The sequence below is a fragment of the Diceros bicornis genome, chromosome 2 (genome assembly GCF_020826845.1).
Source record: "Diceros bicornis minor isolate mBicDic1 chromosome 2, mDicBic1.mat.cur, whole genome shotgun sequence".
Classification (NCBI taxonomy): Eukaryota; Metazoa; Chordata; class Mammalia; order Perissodactyla; family Rhinocerotidae; genus Diceros; species Diceros bicornis.
In genome coordinates this window covers 53841472-53860051 of record NC_080741.1, presented here as the reverse complement: position 1 = coordinate 53860051, position 18580 = coordinate 53841472, and the positions used below count along the sequence as shown (strand labels likewise).

At 38.6% G+C, this 18580-nt stretch overlaps 1 protein-coding gene across 4 annotated transcripts in view; it reads left to right on the top strand.

Moving 5' to 3' along the window:
- Positions 1-18580, top strand: part of DCP1A (decapping mRNA 1A) — a 60695-nt gene that overhangs the window by 12139 nt on the left and 29976 nt on the right. For all 4 annotated transcript variants that reach the window (XM_058561181.1, XM_058561191.1, XM_058561172.1 and 1 more), the window contains one exon: positions 17367-17433. In XM_058561181.1, the coding sequence (XP_058417164.1) occupies positions 17367-17433 (67 nt within the window). The remainder of the gene's footprint in view (positions 1-17366; positions 17434-18580) is intronic.

Below are 18580 nucleotides of genomic sequence, written 5' to 3'. Positions count from 1 at the left end.
TCAACAAAAACAGAGTTTATGTCTCCAGCAGACCTTGCTGTGAGCACTTCTAAATCAACGTTGTCCAGTATGGTATCCACTAGCCACATGTTTGAAATACGCTTAGTGCAACTGAATTTTTAATTGTATTTAATTTTAATTAAAGCCTTAATTTATCTAATTAATTTAAATTCAACAGTGCAGTTCTAAAGGCTGTAGTTCAGAAGTAAGAAAATTGAGCACAGAAGTAAGAAATGAGATATAGGAAATAATAATGAGCAAAGAAAAGGAGGTAAATCAAAATAAGTGTTGACTATATAAAACAATAAAATGACTAGTTTGAGTAGAGGTATTGAAAAGGTGAAGAAAAATACGACACCAATAACATAAGATAAAAGCTCTTCAAACTTAAAGCATCCCAAGGCTGAGGTGAGGGTAGGTAAATTGATTAACTATAGACTTTTAAATCAAGTATGTGTGTTCAAAAGATTCAGGGTAACCATTGCCAAACAAAAATAGGATGTCTTAACTTTTAAACCAGTACAAACCCAAGATGGGAAAAAAGTAGATAGAAACCGTGGGAAATAGAAAGCCCAAAATAAAATGGCAGAACTAAATAAATCAGTAATTAGAACAAATGTTAAACGAACTAAACTTAACAGTTAAAAGACAGATTCTGAGATTGGATAAAGACACAAAAGTTGCCTATAATGCTGTGTTCAAAAAACTTAAAACTCAAAAACTTGGAAAGGTTGAAAATAAAGGGATAGAATGAGATAAATCGGGCAGCTATTAACCAAACAAGGCTGATGTAACCATGTTAATCATGTATGAGAGATTCTAAGGTAAAACACATCATCAGGGGTAAAAGTTACCACAAAATGATAAAAGGAGTACCTAGAAGATAAAACAATTCCAGTCTGGTATGTACCTAGTACATGTCAGAAATACATATCGAATTTTAAAAATCATAATTATAGTGGCAGATTTTAACAGGCCAACTCAGTTATTGACAGATAAAGCAGACAATTTAGTAAGGTTATGGGATATTTAAACTATGCAGTCAACTTTGATCTAATGGGCATATAAAAAACATTGCTTCCAGCAGTTCGGGAATTTGCATTTTTTTCAAGTACGTATTAGAATTTTATAAAGATTATCATAGGTAGGCCATCTATCCCAAGAAATTAGAGAGGAAAAAAGAGATACCTGAGTTAAATTGAAGGAAAATATAGATGAGTAGAAATTAATTGCAGAAAGTAGAAATTGCAATAGAACAAATAGAATGAATCAACAAAACAAAAAACTCTCCCCTATAACCTGATTGATCCAACAACAGCAAAAAGAATGAGGAGAGGCGTAATAGGCAATATATTGCGACTAAAGGTAGAGAACACAAATTTCTTAAAAACAAGAAAACACTATGAAGAACTTTTTGTCTGTAAGTTTAAAACGTAGATTATACTGTCAATTTCCTGGAGGAAACATAGTGTAACAGAACTTACTCAGGAATAAATAGATCTGAATGGATTCACAAACAATAAAATAATTGTTTATTGGTCAGTAGTTTAAAATTTCTCTATTCAGTAAATGGTACTAGAACAGTTAGTTCTGCATTTGAGACTGGCCTCTGAAAAAGCAGATATAGGATCTATACATTTCTGATCTTATCACAGGAAACTTATCTCCACAGACCACTCTTCTGCAGTGAGGAAATGATGCTTCTCTTATCCACCATTCCTTCAAGCTAGCATTGGGCGAGCACCTACTACAGGAAACATACCTCACTAAGTACGTTTCTTTTAGAAGGTGCTTTTCTCCAAGACCAGTGTCAGGGGGACTTTGATTACCACTTTCTCTGGGCAGCTTTTAGAGTGTAAGTGGTAACCCAGAATATGGTTTTTTATATATATGCTTACTTATGTCTTAATTATGAAATACCCCAAGAATATTCTCTAACGTAGGTTCTGAGCAATTTTTTTTAAAATCTAAAATTTGGTATGTGAATCAACAAAACAGTAAAAGCAAGCAAAACTGGTTTTTCTCCTTGTTACAGCTAGACAGTCTACAGTATAACCTGTTTAATTGAAAATATTAAGATAAAAGTTGTGGTACCATTAATCTCTGTAAAGTCGATTCTGGCATTTAATGATTTTCTTTTGCAAAAACTATTTCAATATTGTCTTTTACTTTGTTTTTAAAGTAACAAAACAGTGACTATGTAACTCAGGCGCACACCTTAATTCAGTGATATTTACTGAGTATCTGTCATTTGCCAAGCACTTTACCAAGTGCTATACCATTTTGGTTAAAACTATTGTGTACTTTTAAAGAATTTTATTTATTTTTTAGTCCTTAGGTTCTATTGTATTTTCTTAGAAAATTATAAGCAGTCATTAATTTCTTATATAATTATAAGCAGTCATTAAATTGTGTTAGAACTTTTAGTCAGAACTCTGCCTTTCTGGTAAGGGCCAAGATTCTTAATGAAATATGCTACTATATTAATCCCAGTGCCGTGCATATTTATTCCTAAAACAACCCTGTTACTGGTGAAAAGTAAGTAATGATTTAAGATCTGTGATTTGAGAATTATCAATTATAAATTAGAATGATTAGACTAGTAATAATGCAAATCTGACCCACCAGAGAGACTGAGGGTGTTCACATGTTTTTTCCTGGTTGTTTTTAGCAGCAATACTGATCCATTAATTAGAAGGAATATACAGTCTAGATTTTCTCTTTTCAGACCTAACTTGATTCTCTCCTTAGATCAGTGTGTGATGGTGGTTTTAGCCAAAAGAGAAGTGATTATTTTACTGTATGTGCATGTTAGACTTGGCATCTTTTTGCTGAAAGATAATCATTTTAACAAGGACAACTTTTCATGTTTCCTCCACCAACTCCTTAAAGCGTGAATCTCCCACTAAAAGCCACCTTTCATATTTTAAAATGTTTTCTATAATCCAAAAGTACTTTTGGAAAAATAACTAAGTATATTGCTCTATAACCTGCTTAACAACAACAAAAAAATCACCATAACAATAACAATTGAAAATAAAAATACTATTGCTATTTAATATTTTTAAGAACTTACCTCCAAAAGCCTGCGAGAAGTACCCCTTCGTTTCCACTTCACTTACAACTTTTCCTTTATATCGGGTATCAATCTCTTGATACAGAGCATTTTTAATTAAAATTAGATCACTAGAAAAAGCAGGGAGGTTCATTTCCATTGTGTTGAAAATGGCGCTGCCAAATGGAAAGTTTTAGTAGAAGAAATACTGTAGTGTGTGGTTTTTTGTTTGTTTGGTTTTTTTTTTGTCTCTGTCCTTTCTCAGTTCAAGGGCAAGACTCAGAACGGTAGAGATGTTAGGTGGCTGTTGGCATTTGGCGCGAATCTTCAGACTTAAAGCACAGTGCAGAAAATTTCCTTGCAAGAGAAGTTTATAATTTGTCAAGTCAAAAAATGTGAGTTCTACCTCCAAACTGTAAGAGGAATTTATAAACAATTTTAAAAGTTCCACAGTTCATTCTTTGTGATTTTTGAATTCAGCACAGTGCTTCTTGTTTAGCCTGAAGAAAGGCAGTCAGTCTTCCACCATCAGCAGCAGCGCTGCCGTGGTTGGTATGATTCTGTAATCAGTGAAAGAGAAAGGATCTGTGGCAACTGCATTAGTCTGGCCTTCTGGACCAAGATAAGGAAAGAGCCTTGCTGTTGCCACGCTTGTAGACTGAAGAGGTAAAAACACCATGAAAACATAGAGTGACTTAGTCTCCAGGGCTGAGCTGGTGTCACTGTTAGATCAGATGTTTCAAAAATCCATATTGCTTTCTATCTGTTGTAGGCTGCTGCTTAGTATTCTAGTAGAGCCTCTGCCAGGTACCTTCTTGTTAACTTGGTGAGTCCATTAATATTTCAGAATTTCCTAAGCAGATTCTTTTCATTATGCCTCACTGATTACTGGCTTTTTTCCCCCCGTAGGTAGTGTTTGTCAGGTTAAAAAAAAGCAGTTTTTACCCTTTTTTTATTGTGGTGTTATCTTAATTATAAAGATTTTAATAGTTACCCACATGTGCACCGTTTATCTCTTTTAGGTAATTAATGTTTTCTCTTGTGAGAACTCACAAAGGAAAGCAACAATTACTTGTAGCTAAGTGGCAGAAATGTGTTCTTAATATGTATGTGTATAGGCTTTCACTGTGCATTTACATCGTGAAGTTCGTTGTGGAGGTAAAGATTGAAACAGAGTAACCACTAGTTCAAGAAGATTTGAAGTCACTCTGGAGTGGGCAGAATAAACCTCAAGACTGAGCCCTTGAGGTTCAGTACCCTGGAGTATCCACGCAGATCAAGCTACTTACAGAGTCACTGCTCCCACGCATGCTCAGCTTTTTCTTTTTATTAAAAGAAAAGCAGGGGTCAGCCCCGTGGCTTAGGGGTTAAGTGCACACGCTCTGCTACTGGTGGCCCGGGGTTCGGATCCCGGGCACACACCGCCGCACCGCTTGTCCAGCCATGCTGAGGCGGTGTCCCACATACAGCAACTAGAAGGATATGCAGCTATGACATACAACTATCTACTGGGGCTTTGGGGAGAAAAAGGGAAAAAAAGGAGAAGGATTGGCAATAGATGTTAGCTCAGGGCTGGTCTTCCTCACAAAAAAAAAGGAAGGCATAGGGTAAGCATTTGCTACCAACATTTAAAAATTAGGATATTTTACACACGCACACACACATATCTGGATTTCTACCTTTTCTTCTTATGACGAAATGGCATGCGTGGCCACGCAGCATCTGCGTTTCTGGAAGCGCTAATAGTCAGCCAGAGCTCTGGGTAGGGCATGCGCACCACAGCCTCACCGATCTCACCACACCCTGAGGTCTTTTATACCCCTGTGGGCGTTTGCTTTACAACCCTGGACTGGATGATCTCTTAGTAAATTGGTAGAAAACTATGTAGGAGAGAACTTAGGGAGGGTGAGAACAGAACTTCTCCTTTTTCTTATACTACTGTCTGACCTAACTATTTCTCAAAGCCCTAAGTGTAGATTTTTAGAAGCCTAGGAAATAGGAACTCAACTCCATGGAGGCCAAGGGCCATGTTTCCTACCCTTTATTGTCCCTTATGACACTAAAAAGTGACAATATTTGTGTGATACACTGGGGTGAGTAGACCACCAGTGGGGGTTGGATGGGTCCAACATTTTGGCACACCATAATCGCTTGCAGCACACACTTAGGGGAAGCTCTGCCTCAAAGAGTGGCGAGTACTGTGTGGCAATAAATCCTAACAGCAGAGGTAAAACCCTAGTGTGAGTCCCTGTTTTATTTGAGTTGCTCATCTTTTAAGAATAAAAAGTTTATAAATAGGAATGATCAGCTGTGATATTCTTGGGTTTATTTTGCTAATCTCCAAAACAGTTCAGTAGTCATTTCATATATCCGAATCCTGTACTGAGATTGCAGTGTTAAAAAGGGACTGTGGAAGCAGTGTTTCTGGTAAATGTTTCACACTTGATTTAATTTAGAGAGGGTTGTCAAATTTTAAAATAATAAACCAAAGAGCTTGCAGAATAGCATTTTTAAATTTCCTGGCCTAAGTCTTTTAGCTAGTGTTCAATAAATAATTACAATTTAAATTTTAGAAAGTGGGTTCTTTCTCTACCATGTTAGTGTTCAGTGGTATTTTGTTTTGATTTTTGGTTTTTGGTTTTTTCGGTGAGGAAGACCAGCCCTGAGCTAACGTCCCTTGCCAGTCTTCCTCTTTTTGGTGAGGAAGATTAGCCCTGAGCCAACATCCATGCCCATTTTCCTCTATTTTGTATGTGGAATGCTGTCACAGCATGGCTTGATGAGCGGTATGTAGGTCCACACCCAGGATTCAAACCTGAGAACCCCAGGCCGCTGAAGTGGAGCATGTGAACCTAACCACTATGCCACGGGCTGGCCTGTCAGTGGTTTTTGTTTTTGTTTTTGTTTTTGTTTTTGTTTTTTGCTGAGGAAGATTGGCCCAGGGCTAACATTCGTGCCCATCTTCCTCTACTTTATTTGTGATGCCGCCACAGCATGGCTTGATGAGTGGTACGTTGGTGCGCACCCAGGATCCGAACTTGTGAACCCTTGGCCACCACAGGGGAGCGTGCACACTTAACCACTCCGCTACCAGGCCAGCCCCCTCAGTGGTATTTTAAGATATGTGTTCTTTTGGCCAAAGAGACTGAGCTGCTAAGGTAACTGAATCACGGTTACCAGCCTTACTTATAGATTCACACGGCATTTCCTCATCTGCCTGTTTGCCACCTACCACGGTCTCCTGTTGTAATCCCAGGTCAGTCAGTCTTTGGCTCTATACCCTTTTTCCTGTGTGTGCGTGAGTGTTCTACTGCCACCTCAGAGCCTTTTTCTTCTCTCCTTTCCCAACCTTTTGATGTGATGTGGAGCCATGAGGCTTATTCTTGTCTTAAAGGAAATGATCTGTCAAGACAGAGGCATTTGCTTTTTCACTTGCCAGGGCAGGCTTATGTTTGTATAATCTATTCCATTCTTACATTACACTTATAATCCGAAGGGTCTTCCTTATGTCTAGAGTAAATGTTTTTCGCCATGTTCAAAGCCCGTTTTCTTGTTTTTGTTTCCTGGTGTAGGGGATCTTTGTCAGTATCATCTTTAGAAATTTCATAACTCTTAACACTATTGCCAAAAAGCTTTTATCAAACCCCCTTGTCTGCTTGGTACTGTGCTGAGAAAATCTCCAGCCTCCTCAAATCCTTTTAGATCTAAATAATAAATGAATCAAAAAGACAACATGTGCATGAGAGTGATTCCTAGCTCTGTTTTTGTGACATTTCACAGGATGTCTAGGAGTCTCAAGGGATTTTCCAAAGTCTCTGAATTAATTTGGATTTTCTTGATCTTGTGTGTGCTGTATACTACTCCAGATGAGAAGGAGAGTGAGGTATAACATCAAATCATAGTAGGCTGCTGGATATTCAAACAGGGCTCTCTAGGGAAATGGAAAACTCTTGCCCCTCAGCTTTTTAAAATTTCTCAATACAATACCTTTAATCTATGTCAGTCTTATTTTTTTTTGGTGAAAGATTGGCTCTGAGCTAACATCTGTTGCCAATCTTCCTTTTTTTGCTGAGAAAGGTTGGCCCTGAGCTAATATCCGTGCCCATCCTCCTCTATTTTTTTTGTATGTGGGACGCTGCCATAGCGTGGCTTGATGAACGTTGCGTAGGTCTGCACCAAGGATCCGAACCTGCGAACCCGGAGCGGAGCGCACAAACTTAACCACTACACCACCAAGCCAGCCCCCAGTCTTATTCTTTATACTGTTATAAGAAAGGGACTGTCATTTGAAAAGCAAAGTAAACATTTAATTTTGGATATTCTTTTCTGCATTTTGATATTTTTCATGAAAGTACAACCTAAAGGTAATTAAATGTCCTGTCAGACCCCCTAACTCTTCAGTGACTTGCCTGTGCAGCATGACTGGGGACAGCTGCTAACAGCCACGGTATATTGTGGATGTCCAATAATTAAATAGTTTGCCTTCATCTTGAGAAAAGCCACTTATAAAACAGGATGCCATCATTATTTGCCATAGCAAAATAATACTGTATTGCCCGATCCCTGATTCCTCTGTGGTATGGTTAATCAAGAAAAAATTATTTCAGGATATTTCAGCAAGCATGTTTTGGGCCTTGTGTGTTAGAATGTAAGTTCTCTTGGGGGAAGAATACTTAGCTTTGGTTTGGAGACAAGGTCCTCCGTGGTTTTAGCTGTCTGGCAGACTTGTCTGTCTTTCCTCACCAGTGACAGTGACAGGCTCAGCGGCAGCTCCCTGGGCCTTCTTGCCAGTTGCATGCACTGAGCATTTGATATGTTGGCAGACAGAGCTGATTCTTGGATGCGTGTCTGAACCTCTACAGGTCTGCTTTTGGCAGAATCGAGTGTGACTCTTATCCTTTACCCATTAAGCTATCATTATGGCTTCCTTATCTTTGTTTCTTCTGCAAACATGCCTTTGAAAGTGTTTGGCTCTTTTTTGGCAGTTTACTTGATAAGGTACAAGAGTGGAAGGCGTGTGTCTTATTTCTAAATTATAGAAATTATTATAAATTATAGAAATTATTCTAAATTATAGTGTAGTTCTTCAAAGGAAAAGGGGGGACTTAAGTGAAGATTTGTCACAATAAGTTTATAGCTCTGTTGGACTTATTTTGATTATCAATATGGAATTCTTTCCTAAGAGTTTGGTTTGCAGTCCTCTGTGAAAACATACTTAAATGCCTCTGTTTAGCACAAAAAAAAATGTTGTGTGTTCCCCTCTGAGCCTGATATGTTACATTTCATAAACTTTTTCTCATCCTATAAGTTGTATGAGTATGTCTATTAGAGGAAAATTGGAATCTTTTATATTTGGACTCTTGTGTTTTGCATGTTCTTTAGCCAGGGTTGGAAGAGGCATATTTAGAGAAAGGTAGTTATGTGTAATTGCCATATATGGTGTCTTTTCAAACCCCAGTCTGATTTACTCTACATTGGAGCAATCTTTAGCTTCTAGGAACGTAACTAAGACCCCGCAGTAGATAATGCCTAATGATTATCTCCTCTGCAACAAGGCTGCTTCTGTGCTCCTTCCATTGGCATGTGAAAGCTAAATTTAAACTATTGACTTGCATGATGTAAAATATTCCAGAGTTACTTGTTATTCATTGGATGTTGATTCTGTTTGAAGCATTGGTAGTGTTTTGAAGTTCTGTGAACAGAAGAGGGGCTGTGAAAATGGATTCCAAACACAAGAAACTATTTACAGCAGGCTAAGGCTCAGAAAACAAAAGTGAACTTAAGCTGCCTCATGGTAGTGCATGCAGTCTTCTGCAGGACACATGGCCAGACGTGGGGTCTGACAGTTAAGGACAGTTTTAGTGTAATTGGAGGGTTTCCCTACTAGAGAAGCCCCTTTGCAAACAGGGCAGGAAAAAAATCATGTTCATGATCTTTATTCATTAAAATCAAGTCATTCACTCACTCTCTGTATCAATAATGTTTTAATTCACTCTACAATGACAATAGAAAAATCCAACTAAACTTTTATTTCCATTGAAAAGGGAACTTTTAAAGTTAGAATTGGCCATGAAGTCTTTTTTATAGAGTATAATGACCTTAATTCAGGATGAAACAAGAAACTTGCCATGAAAATAGTCTTTATTGTACACTGAAAACTATAAATTAATGAAAGAAATTGAAGTAGACACGAATAAACGAAAAGATATTCCATGCTCATGGATTGGAAGAATTAATATTGTTAAAATGTCCATACTACCCAAAGCAATCTACAGATTCAGTGCAATCCCAATCAAAATTCCAATGGCATTTTTCACAGAAATAGTACAAACAATCCTAAAATTTGTATGGAACCACAAAAGATCCTGAATAGCCAAAGCAATCCTGAGAAAGAAGAACAAAGCTGGAGGCATCACACTCCCTGATTTTAAACTGTATTACAAAGCTATAGTAATCACAACAGTATAGTATTGACATAAAAACAGACACAGATCAATGGAACAGATTAGAAAGCCCAAAAATAACCCCGTGCATATATGGTCAATTAATTTACAACAAAGGAGCCAAGATATACAATGCGGAAAGAGCAGTCTCTTCAATAAATGGCGTTAGGAAAACTCTGGACAGCCACATGCAAAAGAATGAAATTGGATGACTATCTTACACCATACACAAAAATTAATTCAAAATGAATTAAAGACCTGAGTGTATGACCTGAAACCATAAAACTCCAGAGGAACACATAGACAGTAAGCTCCTTGACATCGGTTTTGGCCACAATTTTTTGGATTTGACACCAAAAGCAAAAATAAACATGTGGGATTACATCAACCTAAAAATTTTCTGCATGATAAGGGAAACCATCAACAAAATGAAAAGGCAACCTACCGAATGGGAGAAAATGTTAGCAAATCATTTATCTGATAAGGGGTTAATATCCAAAATATATATTAAAAAACTCATACAACTCAATAGCAAAAGAATAGTCTGATTAAGAAATGGGCAGAGGCTCTGAATAGACGTTTTTCCAAAGAAGGCATATGGGTGGCCAGCAGATACATGTAAAGATGCTCAACATCACTAATCATCAGGGAAGTGCAACTCAAAACCACAGTGAGATATTACCTTGTACCTGTTAGAATGGCTATTATCAAAAGACAAGAAATAAGCGTCGGCGAGGATGTGGAGAAAAGGGAACCCTCGTGCACTTGTTGAGAGGGTTGGTTGGGAATGTAAATTCGTGTAGCCACTATAGAAAACAGTATGGAGGTTTCTCAAAAAATTAAAAGTAGAACTACCGTATGTTCCAGCAGTTCCACTTATGGGTATTTATCTGAAGAAAACAAAAATGCTAATTGGAAGAGATATATGTACCCGCAAGTTCATTGCAGCATTATTTACGATAGCCAAGACATAGAAACAACCTAAATGTCCATTGATAGATGAATGGATAAAGAAAATGTAGTGTGCGTGTGTGTGTGTTTATAAAATTCGTATTCAATGGAGTCTTACTCAGCCATAAAAAGGAACGAAATCTTGCTGTTTGTGACAACACGGATAGACCTTGAGCACATTGTGCTAAGTGAAATAAAAAGATAAATACCTCATGATCTCACTTATATATGAAATCTTAAAAAATAAAACAAAAGCCGAGCTCATGGATATAGAGAACAGATCCATGGTTGCCTGAGGTGGGGGAGTGGTGGAGTGGACAAAATAGGTGAAAGGGGTCAAAAGATACAAATTTCCAGTTATAAAATGAATAAGTCACAGGGATATAATGTGCAGTGTGGTGACAGTAGTTAATACTGTATTGCATATTTGAAAGTAGCTAAGAGAGTGAATCTTAAAAGTTCTCATCACAAGAAAAAATTTTTTTGTAACTATGTATGGTGATAGATAACTGGGCTTATTGTGTGATCGTTTTGCAATATATGCAAATATCAAATCATTACGTTATACGTGAAACTAATATAATGTTATGTGAATTACGCCTCAGTTTAAAAAAGCTTTTAGTAACAATGGCTTTCTAAATTAATGTATGTTGATAGTATCAGTATAATGTATATTGATTAATATATATTAATGTATATTGAGTTCAAATAATAGTTATAAAAAAGAGATTTTTAATTTATTTAGTTTCTTGTGCTAACATTTATATTTCCTATATTCTATCATCCTTTTACTGTATAATTTTTCTTTTTCTTTTTTTTTTTTTGTTGTGAGGAAGATCAGCCCTGAGCTAACATCCATGCTAATCCTCCTCTTTTTGCTGAGGAAGACCAGCTCTGAGCTAACATCCATTGCCAATCCTCCTTTTTTTCCCCAAAGCTCCAGTAGATAGTTGTATGTCATAGTTGCACATCCTTCTAGTTGCTGTATGGGGGACGCGGCCTCAGCATGGCCGGAGAAGCGGTGCGTTAGTACACACCTGGGCCGCCAGTAGCGGAGCATGCGCACTTAACTGCTAAGCCACGGGGCCGGCCCCTACTGTATAATTTTTAACTTAATTATGTATGCTGCTTTTGTTTGTTGCTTTAGTCTTCAAGCATAATTGAAGCTCATTAACTTTTTGTTTCTATAAAAAAATTTTGTTGGGGCCGGCCCGGTGGCACAAGCGGTTTAGTGCGCGCGCTCCGGTGCCGCGGCCCGGGGTTCGCCAGTTCAGATCCCGGGCGTGCACCGACGCACCGCTTGTCAAGCCATGCTGTGGTGCCGTCCCATGTAAAGTGGAGGAAGATGGCCAGGGATATTAGCCCAGGGCCAGTCTTCCTCAGCAAAAAGAGGAGGATTGGCAGATGTTAGCTCAGGGCCAATCTTCCTCACACACAAAAAAAAATTTTTGTTATTTCAACTAATGAGGCAGTGACTGTGTAGTGGCAAGACTGTAGGCCTAGTAATGAGAAGATCTGAGTTCTAGTTCTAGTTCTAAGACTATTTTTCTCTGGTTTATTAGTAAGTCACTTAGTCTTTCTGTGAGCTTCCATCCATAAAAGTGCATAATGAGACTTCTACTCCAAACAAAATGGCATAGACTTTTCTCTCCTTGCTTCTCCCTGTTATGTACAACTATAAAAATACCCAGAAATAACACAAGAGACAATCAGGAGAATTCTGAAAGGTAGAAAGAGGAAGACAGTCTGGTGTGAGACCCAGAACTGGCAGGACAACACAGCAGCAGCATAAGGGGACCCAGGCTTGGTGTTTCTTGACCTCCAAGCTAGCAACAGAAGGTGGCCCAGGTAGGCTTATTCCTCTCCTTGATTGAGTGGGAGCCCTGCCAACAGTACCAGGTGAGCCCAGCAAAACTGGCAGGAAGGATTGGAAGCCCTACTGACAATAAGTCGCCACCAGGGGAGTGCTTTCCTACCCTTCCGTGATGGGGAGGATTCCCATCACAACCAGCCTGGGCTGGGGAGCAGTCTTCATCTGTGAAGTTTAGAGGCTTCCGTCCGTACCAGAGGCACACCAGATGGCCTAGCCATGGCAACTCCTCCCACCCCTTCAAGCAGCACTGGATGAGACCCTACTAAATTCCCACCTCAAGAAATTAGATAAAGAAGAGCAGAATAAACTCAAAGCATACAGAAGTAAGGAATCAAGATGAGAGCAGAAATCAATAACATTGAAAATAGAGAAAAATCAACGAAACAAAAAGCTGGTTCTTTGAAAAAAGTCAATAAAATTGATACATCTTTAGCAAGACTAACAAAACAAAAAAGACTAAAAAAAAACAAGACACAAATTAGCAGCATCAGTAATGAAATAGTGGATATCACTACAGATTCTTCAGACTTTAAACGAGTAATAAGAGAATGCCGTGAACAACTTTACATTCATAAACTTGACAACTTAGAAGAAATGGGCCAATTCCTTGAAAACCACAAACTACAAAAGTCAGCCAAGATAAAATGATAACATGAATAGTTGTATAGCCATTAAAGAAATTGAATTCATAATTTAAAAGCTCCCAAAAAAGAAATCTACAGGCCCAGATGGTTTTACTGGGGAATTCAAAGAGGAATTAACATTAATTTTATGGTTTCTTCCAGAAAACAGAAAAGGAGGCAACACTTCTCAGCTGATTTTATAAGGCCATTATTACCCTGATAGCCAAACAAGGCAAAGACAGTACAAACAAAGAAAAATACAAACCAGTATCTCTCATGAATTTAGATGAAAAAAATCTTCAACCCAATATTAGCAAATTCAACAATATGTAGAAAAGAAATATAAATGATGCCCAAATGGGCTTAATCCAGATCTGCAAAGCTAGTTCAATATTGAGAGTCAGTCTGTAATCCACCATATCAACAGGCTAAAGAAGAAATAGCAGAACTGTCATGTGATCATATTTTGTGGGTTTTGACACACACAAAAAATAAATCATGGGCCGGCCCCGTGGCTTAGCGGTTAAGTGCGTGTGCTCTGCTGTTGGCGGCCCGGGTTTGGATCCCGGGCGCGCACCAACGCACCACTTCTCCGGCCATGCTGAGGCCACGTCCCACATACAGCAACTAGAAGGATGTGCAGCTATGACATACAACTATCTACTGGGGCTTTGGAGGGAAAAAAATAAATAAAAATCTAAAAAAATAAAAAAAAATAAAAATAAATAAATCAGATGTCCATTCATGATAAAAACTCCCAAGTTAGGAGTAGAAGTGAACTATCTCTTGATAAAGAGCATCTACAACAAACTTACAGCTAACATCATATTTATAGTGAAAGGTTGAATGTTTTCCCTCTAAGATCCCAGCCAGCAAAGCTTTTTGTAGGCATAGACAAACTTACTCTGCAATTTATATGGAAAGGTACAGGCCCTAGAAGCTAATAAAACAATCTTGGAAAAGAAGCATAAAGTGGGAGGAATTATTCTACCCAGCATGAAGGCCTACTGTATAGCTGCAATAATCAAGATAGTGTGGTATTGTTGGAGGGATAAACACGTAAATAAATAGGACAGAACAAAGAATCCAGAAATAGACCCACACAAATGTGCCCAGCTGTTATTTGACAAAGGTATAAAAGATTCCTCAATAGAAGAGCATTATTTTCAACAAATAATGCTAGAGCAATTGGACCCCCCAAAAAAATGAACCTCAACCTAAACCTTTTTATATAAAAATTTACTCAAAATGGATCACCAACTTAAATGTAAAACTATAAACCTTTTAAGAAGAAACATAGGAGAAAAATTTGAAACTCAGGATCAGCGAAGAGTTCTTAGACTTGACAACAAAAGCATGATCTGCACAAGGAAAAACTGATAAATTAGACCTTGTCAAAATTAAAAACTTTTGCTCTGGAAGGACCTTATTAAGAGGATGAAAAAAACAAGCTACAAAGAGGGAGAAAATACTTTCAAACCCCATATTCGAAAGAGGGCTGGTATCTTGAATATATGAAAAACTCTCAAAACGCAACAGTAAAATAAAACAATTCAATTAGAAGGGGTGAAGAGCGGCCGCTACACCGGCCCCGTGGTGTAGCGGTTAAGTGCGCGCGCTCCACTGCTGGCGGCCTGGGTTCGGAACCTGGGCGCGCACGATGCACCACTTGGCAAGCCATGCAGTGGCGTAGTCCCACATAAAATGGAGGAAGATCGGCATGGATGTTAGCCCAGGGCCAGTCTTCCTCAGCAAAAAAAGAGGAGGAGTGGCAGATGTTAGCTCAGTGCTGATCTTCCTCACAAAAAAAAGGGAGAGGCAAAGACATGAACAGATAATTGACTAAAGAGGATATACAGATAACGAAGAAGCACACGAAGAGATGTTCAACATCATTAGCTATTAGGGAAATGTAAGTTAAAACCACAATGAGATACCACTATACACCTATTAGAATGGGTAAAGTTAAAACAGAAGAACAAATGTTGGCAAGCATGCAGAGAAACTGGATTGCTCATCCATTGCTGGTAGGAATATAAAATAGTGCGACCACTCTGGAAAACAGTTTAACAGTTTCTTATTAAACTAAATATTCAACTACTGTGACTCAGTAACTGTATTTTTGGGCATTTAACCCAGAGACATGAAAACTTATGTTCACACGAAAACCTGTACATGAACATTTCTAGCAGCTTTATGCATAATAGCCAAAAACTGGAGACACTCCAGATGTCCTTCAACAGATAAATGGTTAAACAAACTGGTACCTCCATACCATGAAATACCACTCAGCAAAAGAAGAGAACGAACTCTTGATGCAAGTAACAACTTGGATGAATATCCAGAGAATTATGTTTAGTCAGTAAAGTCGATCTCAAAAAGTTGCATGCTATATGATTCCATTTATATAACATTCTTGAAATCACATTATAGAAATGGAGAACAGATTAATGCGTTTGCCAGGAGTCAGACACAGGGGAGGGGGGACCAAGGGAGAAGGGTGTGGCTGTAAAAGGGCACCAGGGATCCTTGTGGCCATGGAAATGTTCTATATCTTGATTGTATCAATGTCAGTAGCCTGGCTGTGGTATTATATTATAGTTTTACAAAATGTTGCCATTGGAGGAAACAAAGGGCACACAGGATCTCTGTTTATTTTTTACATTGCATGTGAAGCTACAGTTATTTCAAAATTAAAAGTTTAATTTTAAAAAAAGCGTAATGGGGGGCTGGCCCCGTGGTGTAGCGGTTAAGTGCGCACTCCGCTGCTGGCAGCCTGGGTTCAGATCCCGGGCATGCACCAGTGCACCGCTTGTCAGGCCATGCTGTGGCGGCATCCCACATAAAGTGGAGGAAGATGGGCACAGATGTTAGCTCAGGGCCAGTCTTCCTCAGCAAAAAGAGGATTGGCATGGATGTTAGCTCAGGGCTGATCTTCCTCACAAAAAAAAAAAATAATAATAAAAAAAAGCGTAACGATACTTGCCCTTTCTGTACCCAAGAGTCTTTGTAAGTATGAAAGGAGGTGCAGCCTGGAATGAGCTGTGAGTGTCACGGTGGGCGCACGTGGTAGCAATGAGCCATACCTATCCATATGTTTGTTTTCACTAATATATTCAGTATTCCTACTCTACCTTATTCAAAAAGTATTTACAGTAGTTTTTATATATTGTTATCTTTAATAATAAAGTTCTTTATCTGTTCACCAAATATTTTGTGAGGGCTGTGTTAGTGCTGATCACCATACTGGGAATAAAGAAGAAGGGAAAAGAAGTATGATAGACTGAGTTCAGCCCCAGAATTTCCATTCCACGTGTAAATGGAGTTGATCATAGGGTGGATCTGGAGCTGGTCTTTGTTTTTAAAGCTTTGTTTTTACTGTAATGTAATATTAATTCTTAATTTTAAGTTTCAGGAGATTCATAAAAATTCTAATGTTTGGTTAGCTAGTGAACTTGGTTTTCAGTAATCAAGACGCTTTTTTTCCACATTTCACTATCAATTTGGAATGCATCTTACAATCAATGTTGATTCTTAGTTTAATTGGCAGCATTTTTTTTCTTGATAACATAAAAAAATGGTGCATCTTACACTTAGTGGCATCTTAGGCTCAATGAAATCTGGTAATGTAATGTCTAAAACCAGCTGTTTTGGGCCGGCCCCGTGGCTTGGCGGTTAAGTGCGCGCGCTGTGCTGCCGGCGGCCCGGGTTCGGATCCCGGGTGTGCACCGACGCACCGCTCCTCTGGCCATGCTGAGGCCGCGTCCCACATACGGCAACTAGAAGGATGTGCAGCTATGACAGACAACTATCTGCTGGGGCTTTGGGGGAAAAATAAATAAATAAAATCTTTTAAAAAAATAAAAAAAAAAAAAACCAGCTGTTTTGCGATTTTCATCTGAATATTTTACCTGTCCTAATTTTATTAATAATTTTATTAAGCAGTTTTGGGGAGAGACTTTTTTTTTCCTTTCGGAGAACTGTTAACAATTTGAGGGTCTGGGCCGGCCCCATGGCTTAGCAGTTAAGTGCGCGCACTCCGCTACTGGCGGCCCGGGTTCGGATCCTGGGCGCGCACCAACACACCGCTTCTCCGGCCATGCTGAGGCCGCCTCCCACATACAGCAACTAGAAGGATGTGCAACCACGACATACAACTATCTACTGGGGCTTTGGGGAAAAAAAGGAGGAGGATTGGCAATAGATGTTAGCTCAGAGCCGGTCTTCCTCAGCAAAAAGAGGAGGATTAGCATGGATGTTAGCTCAGGGCTGATCTTCCTCACCAAAAAAAAAAAAAAAAAAAACAATTTGAGGGTCTGATGGTAAATTCTGTGACATTCCTTGGTAATAGTTTATTACATATACCCAAATGTTGAAACCTCATTTCTCCTCATCTTTTTTTTTTTTCTTTGCTTTTCAAGTGTCAATATACAGTATCTGGTTTTATGACAAGAATGACTGTCACCGCATAGCCAAACTCATGGCCGAGTAAGTATTTATATTGCTCCATAGATTTAATTAATGATATATGAGAGATGAAAAAATGACTTTTCTCCTTCTCTTTGTTACTAGAGTCTGCTAACTCATGTATTTCCCCCCTAATTTCCTGTTTATTGTCCAAAATTTGGAAAAGGCAGAAAAGCTTAAAGAAATCTAAAATTATCTATAATCCTACTACTCCCAGTGTTAGCATTTTAGTCTCTTTCCTTTCAGTCTTTTTCTTTATGTGTGCATTGGGTTGATGTGTATGATTGTTTCTCAAAAATAAGATCATACTGCACACCCTACTTTTCATGTCATCCGCATTTTTCCAGGGTGTTAATAGTCCTCTACAGTATTTCTAATGACTGCATTGTGTCCAGTCTAGCAGACAGATCATAATTTAACCAGAACCTTACTGTCAAACATTGGTTAGGGCCATCAGACTGCCTGCCTCCAGACGATATCGTCTACGTCCAGTGCACAGCCTAACCACCATATGCAGTGGGTCTGATTTAGGTTCTCTACAGATTTCCCCTGTGACAAGTAGTACCATGTCCAGTAGCTGATAGAGAACTCCCCCGCACGTCCATGTTTACTTCCTTCAAGTGAGCTTATTTTTGACACCAATTCTACGTATAGTAGTCACCAATCCACTAAGGGATTGTGTTCTGGGAGATTTTTTTGTAAGTCATAGTCTTGGAATTTGGAAAGTAATTTTCATTGAATTAATGTTCTAAAGGGTGGATCATTGTCCTTTCTCAAGCTAGCCCACAGAAGCCACCCCTCATGTGGCTTATCTGTATTGCTGGTACTGCCAGTCTGGATTCTGGGCGCCCAAGACACTATGGTGCTAGAGGGGCCTGAGGTGCTATACAGAGCTCTGGGCAAAAGCCTACAGTTAGCAGTGTATTCTGGTGCACTTAGGTTTCCTTTTCAATTTTTGCTTGAATCTCCTCAGAAGTATGGACCTCTCTTCCCTCTCTGTCAAATCAGAATTCCCTTTGCTCTCCTATAAAGTTTTATCTACATGTTTGGAAGAAAACAATCTTAATTTTTTTTTACAGTCTAATTTTAAGCTAATTCTTGTAAAAGTGTAAATAAATCATTAATCCCCAAACCTCAGTTCCAGGTATATTTGCATTTTGAAAGAAGT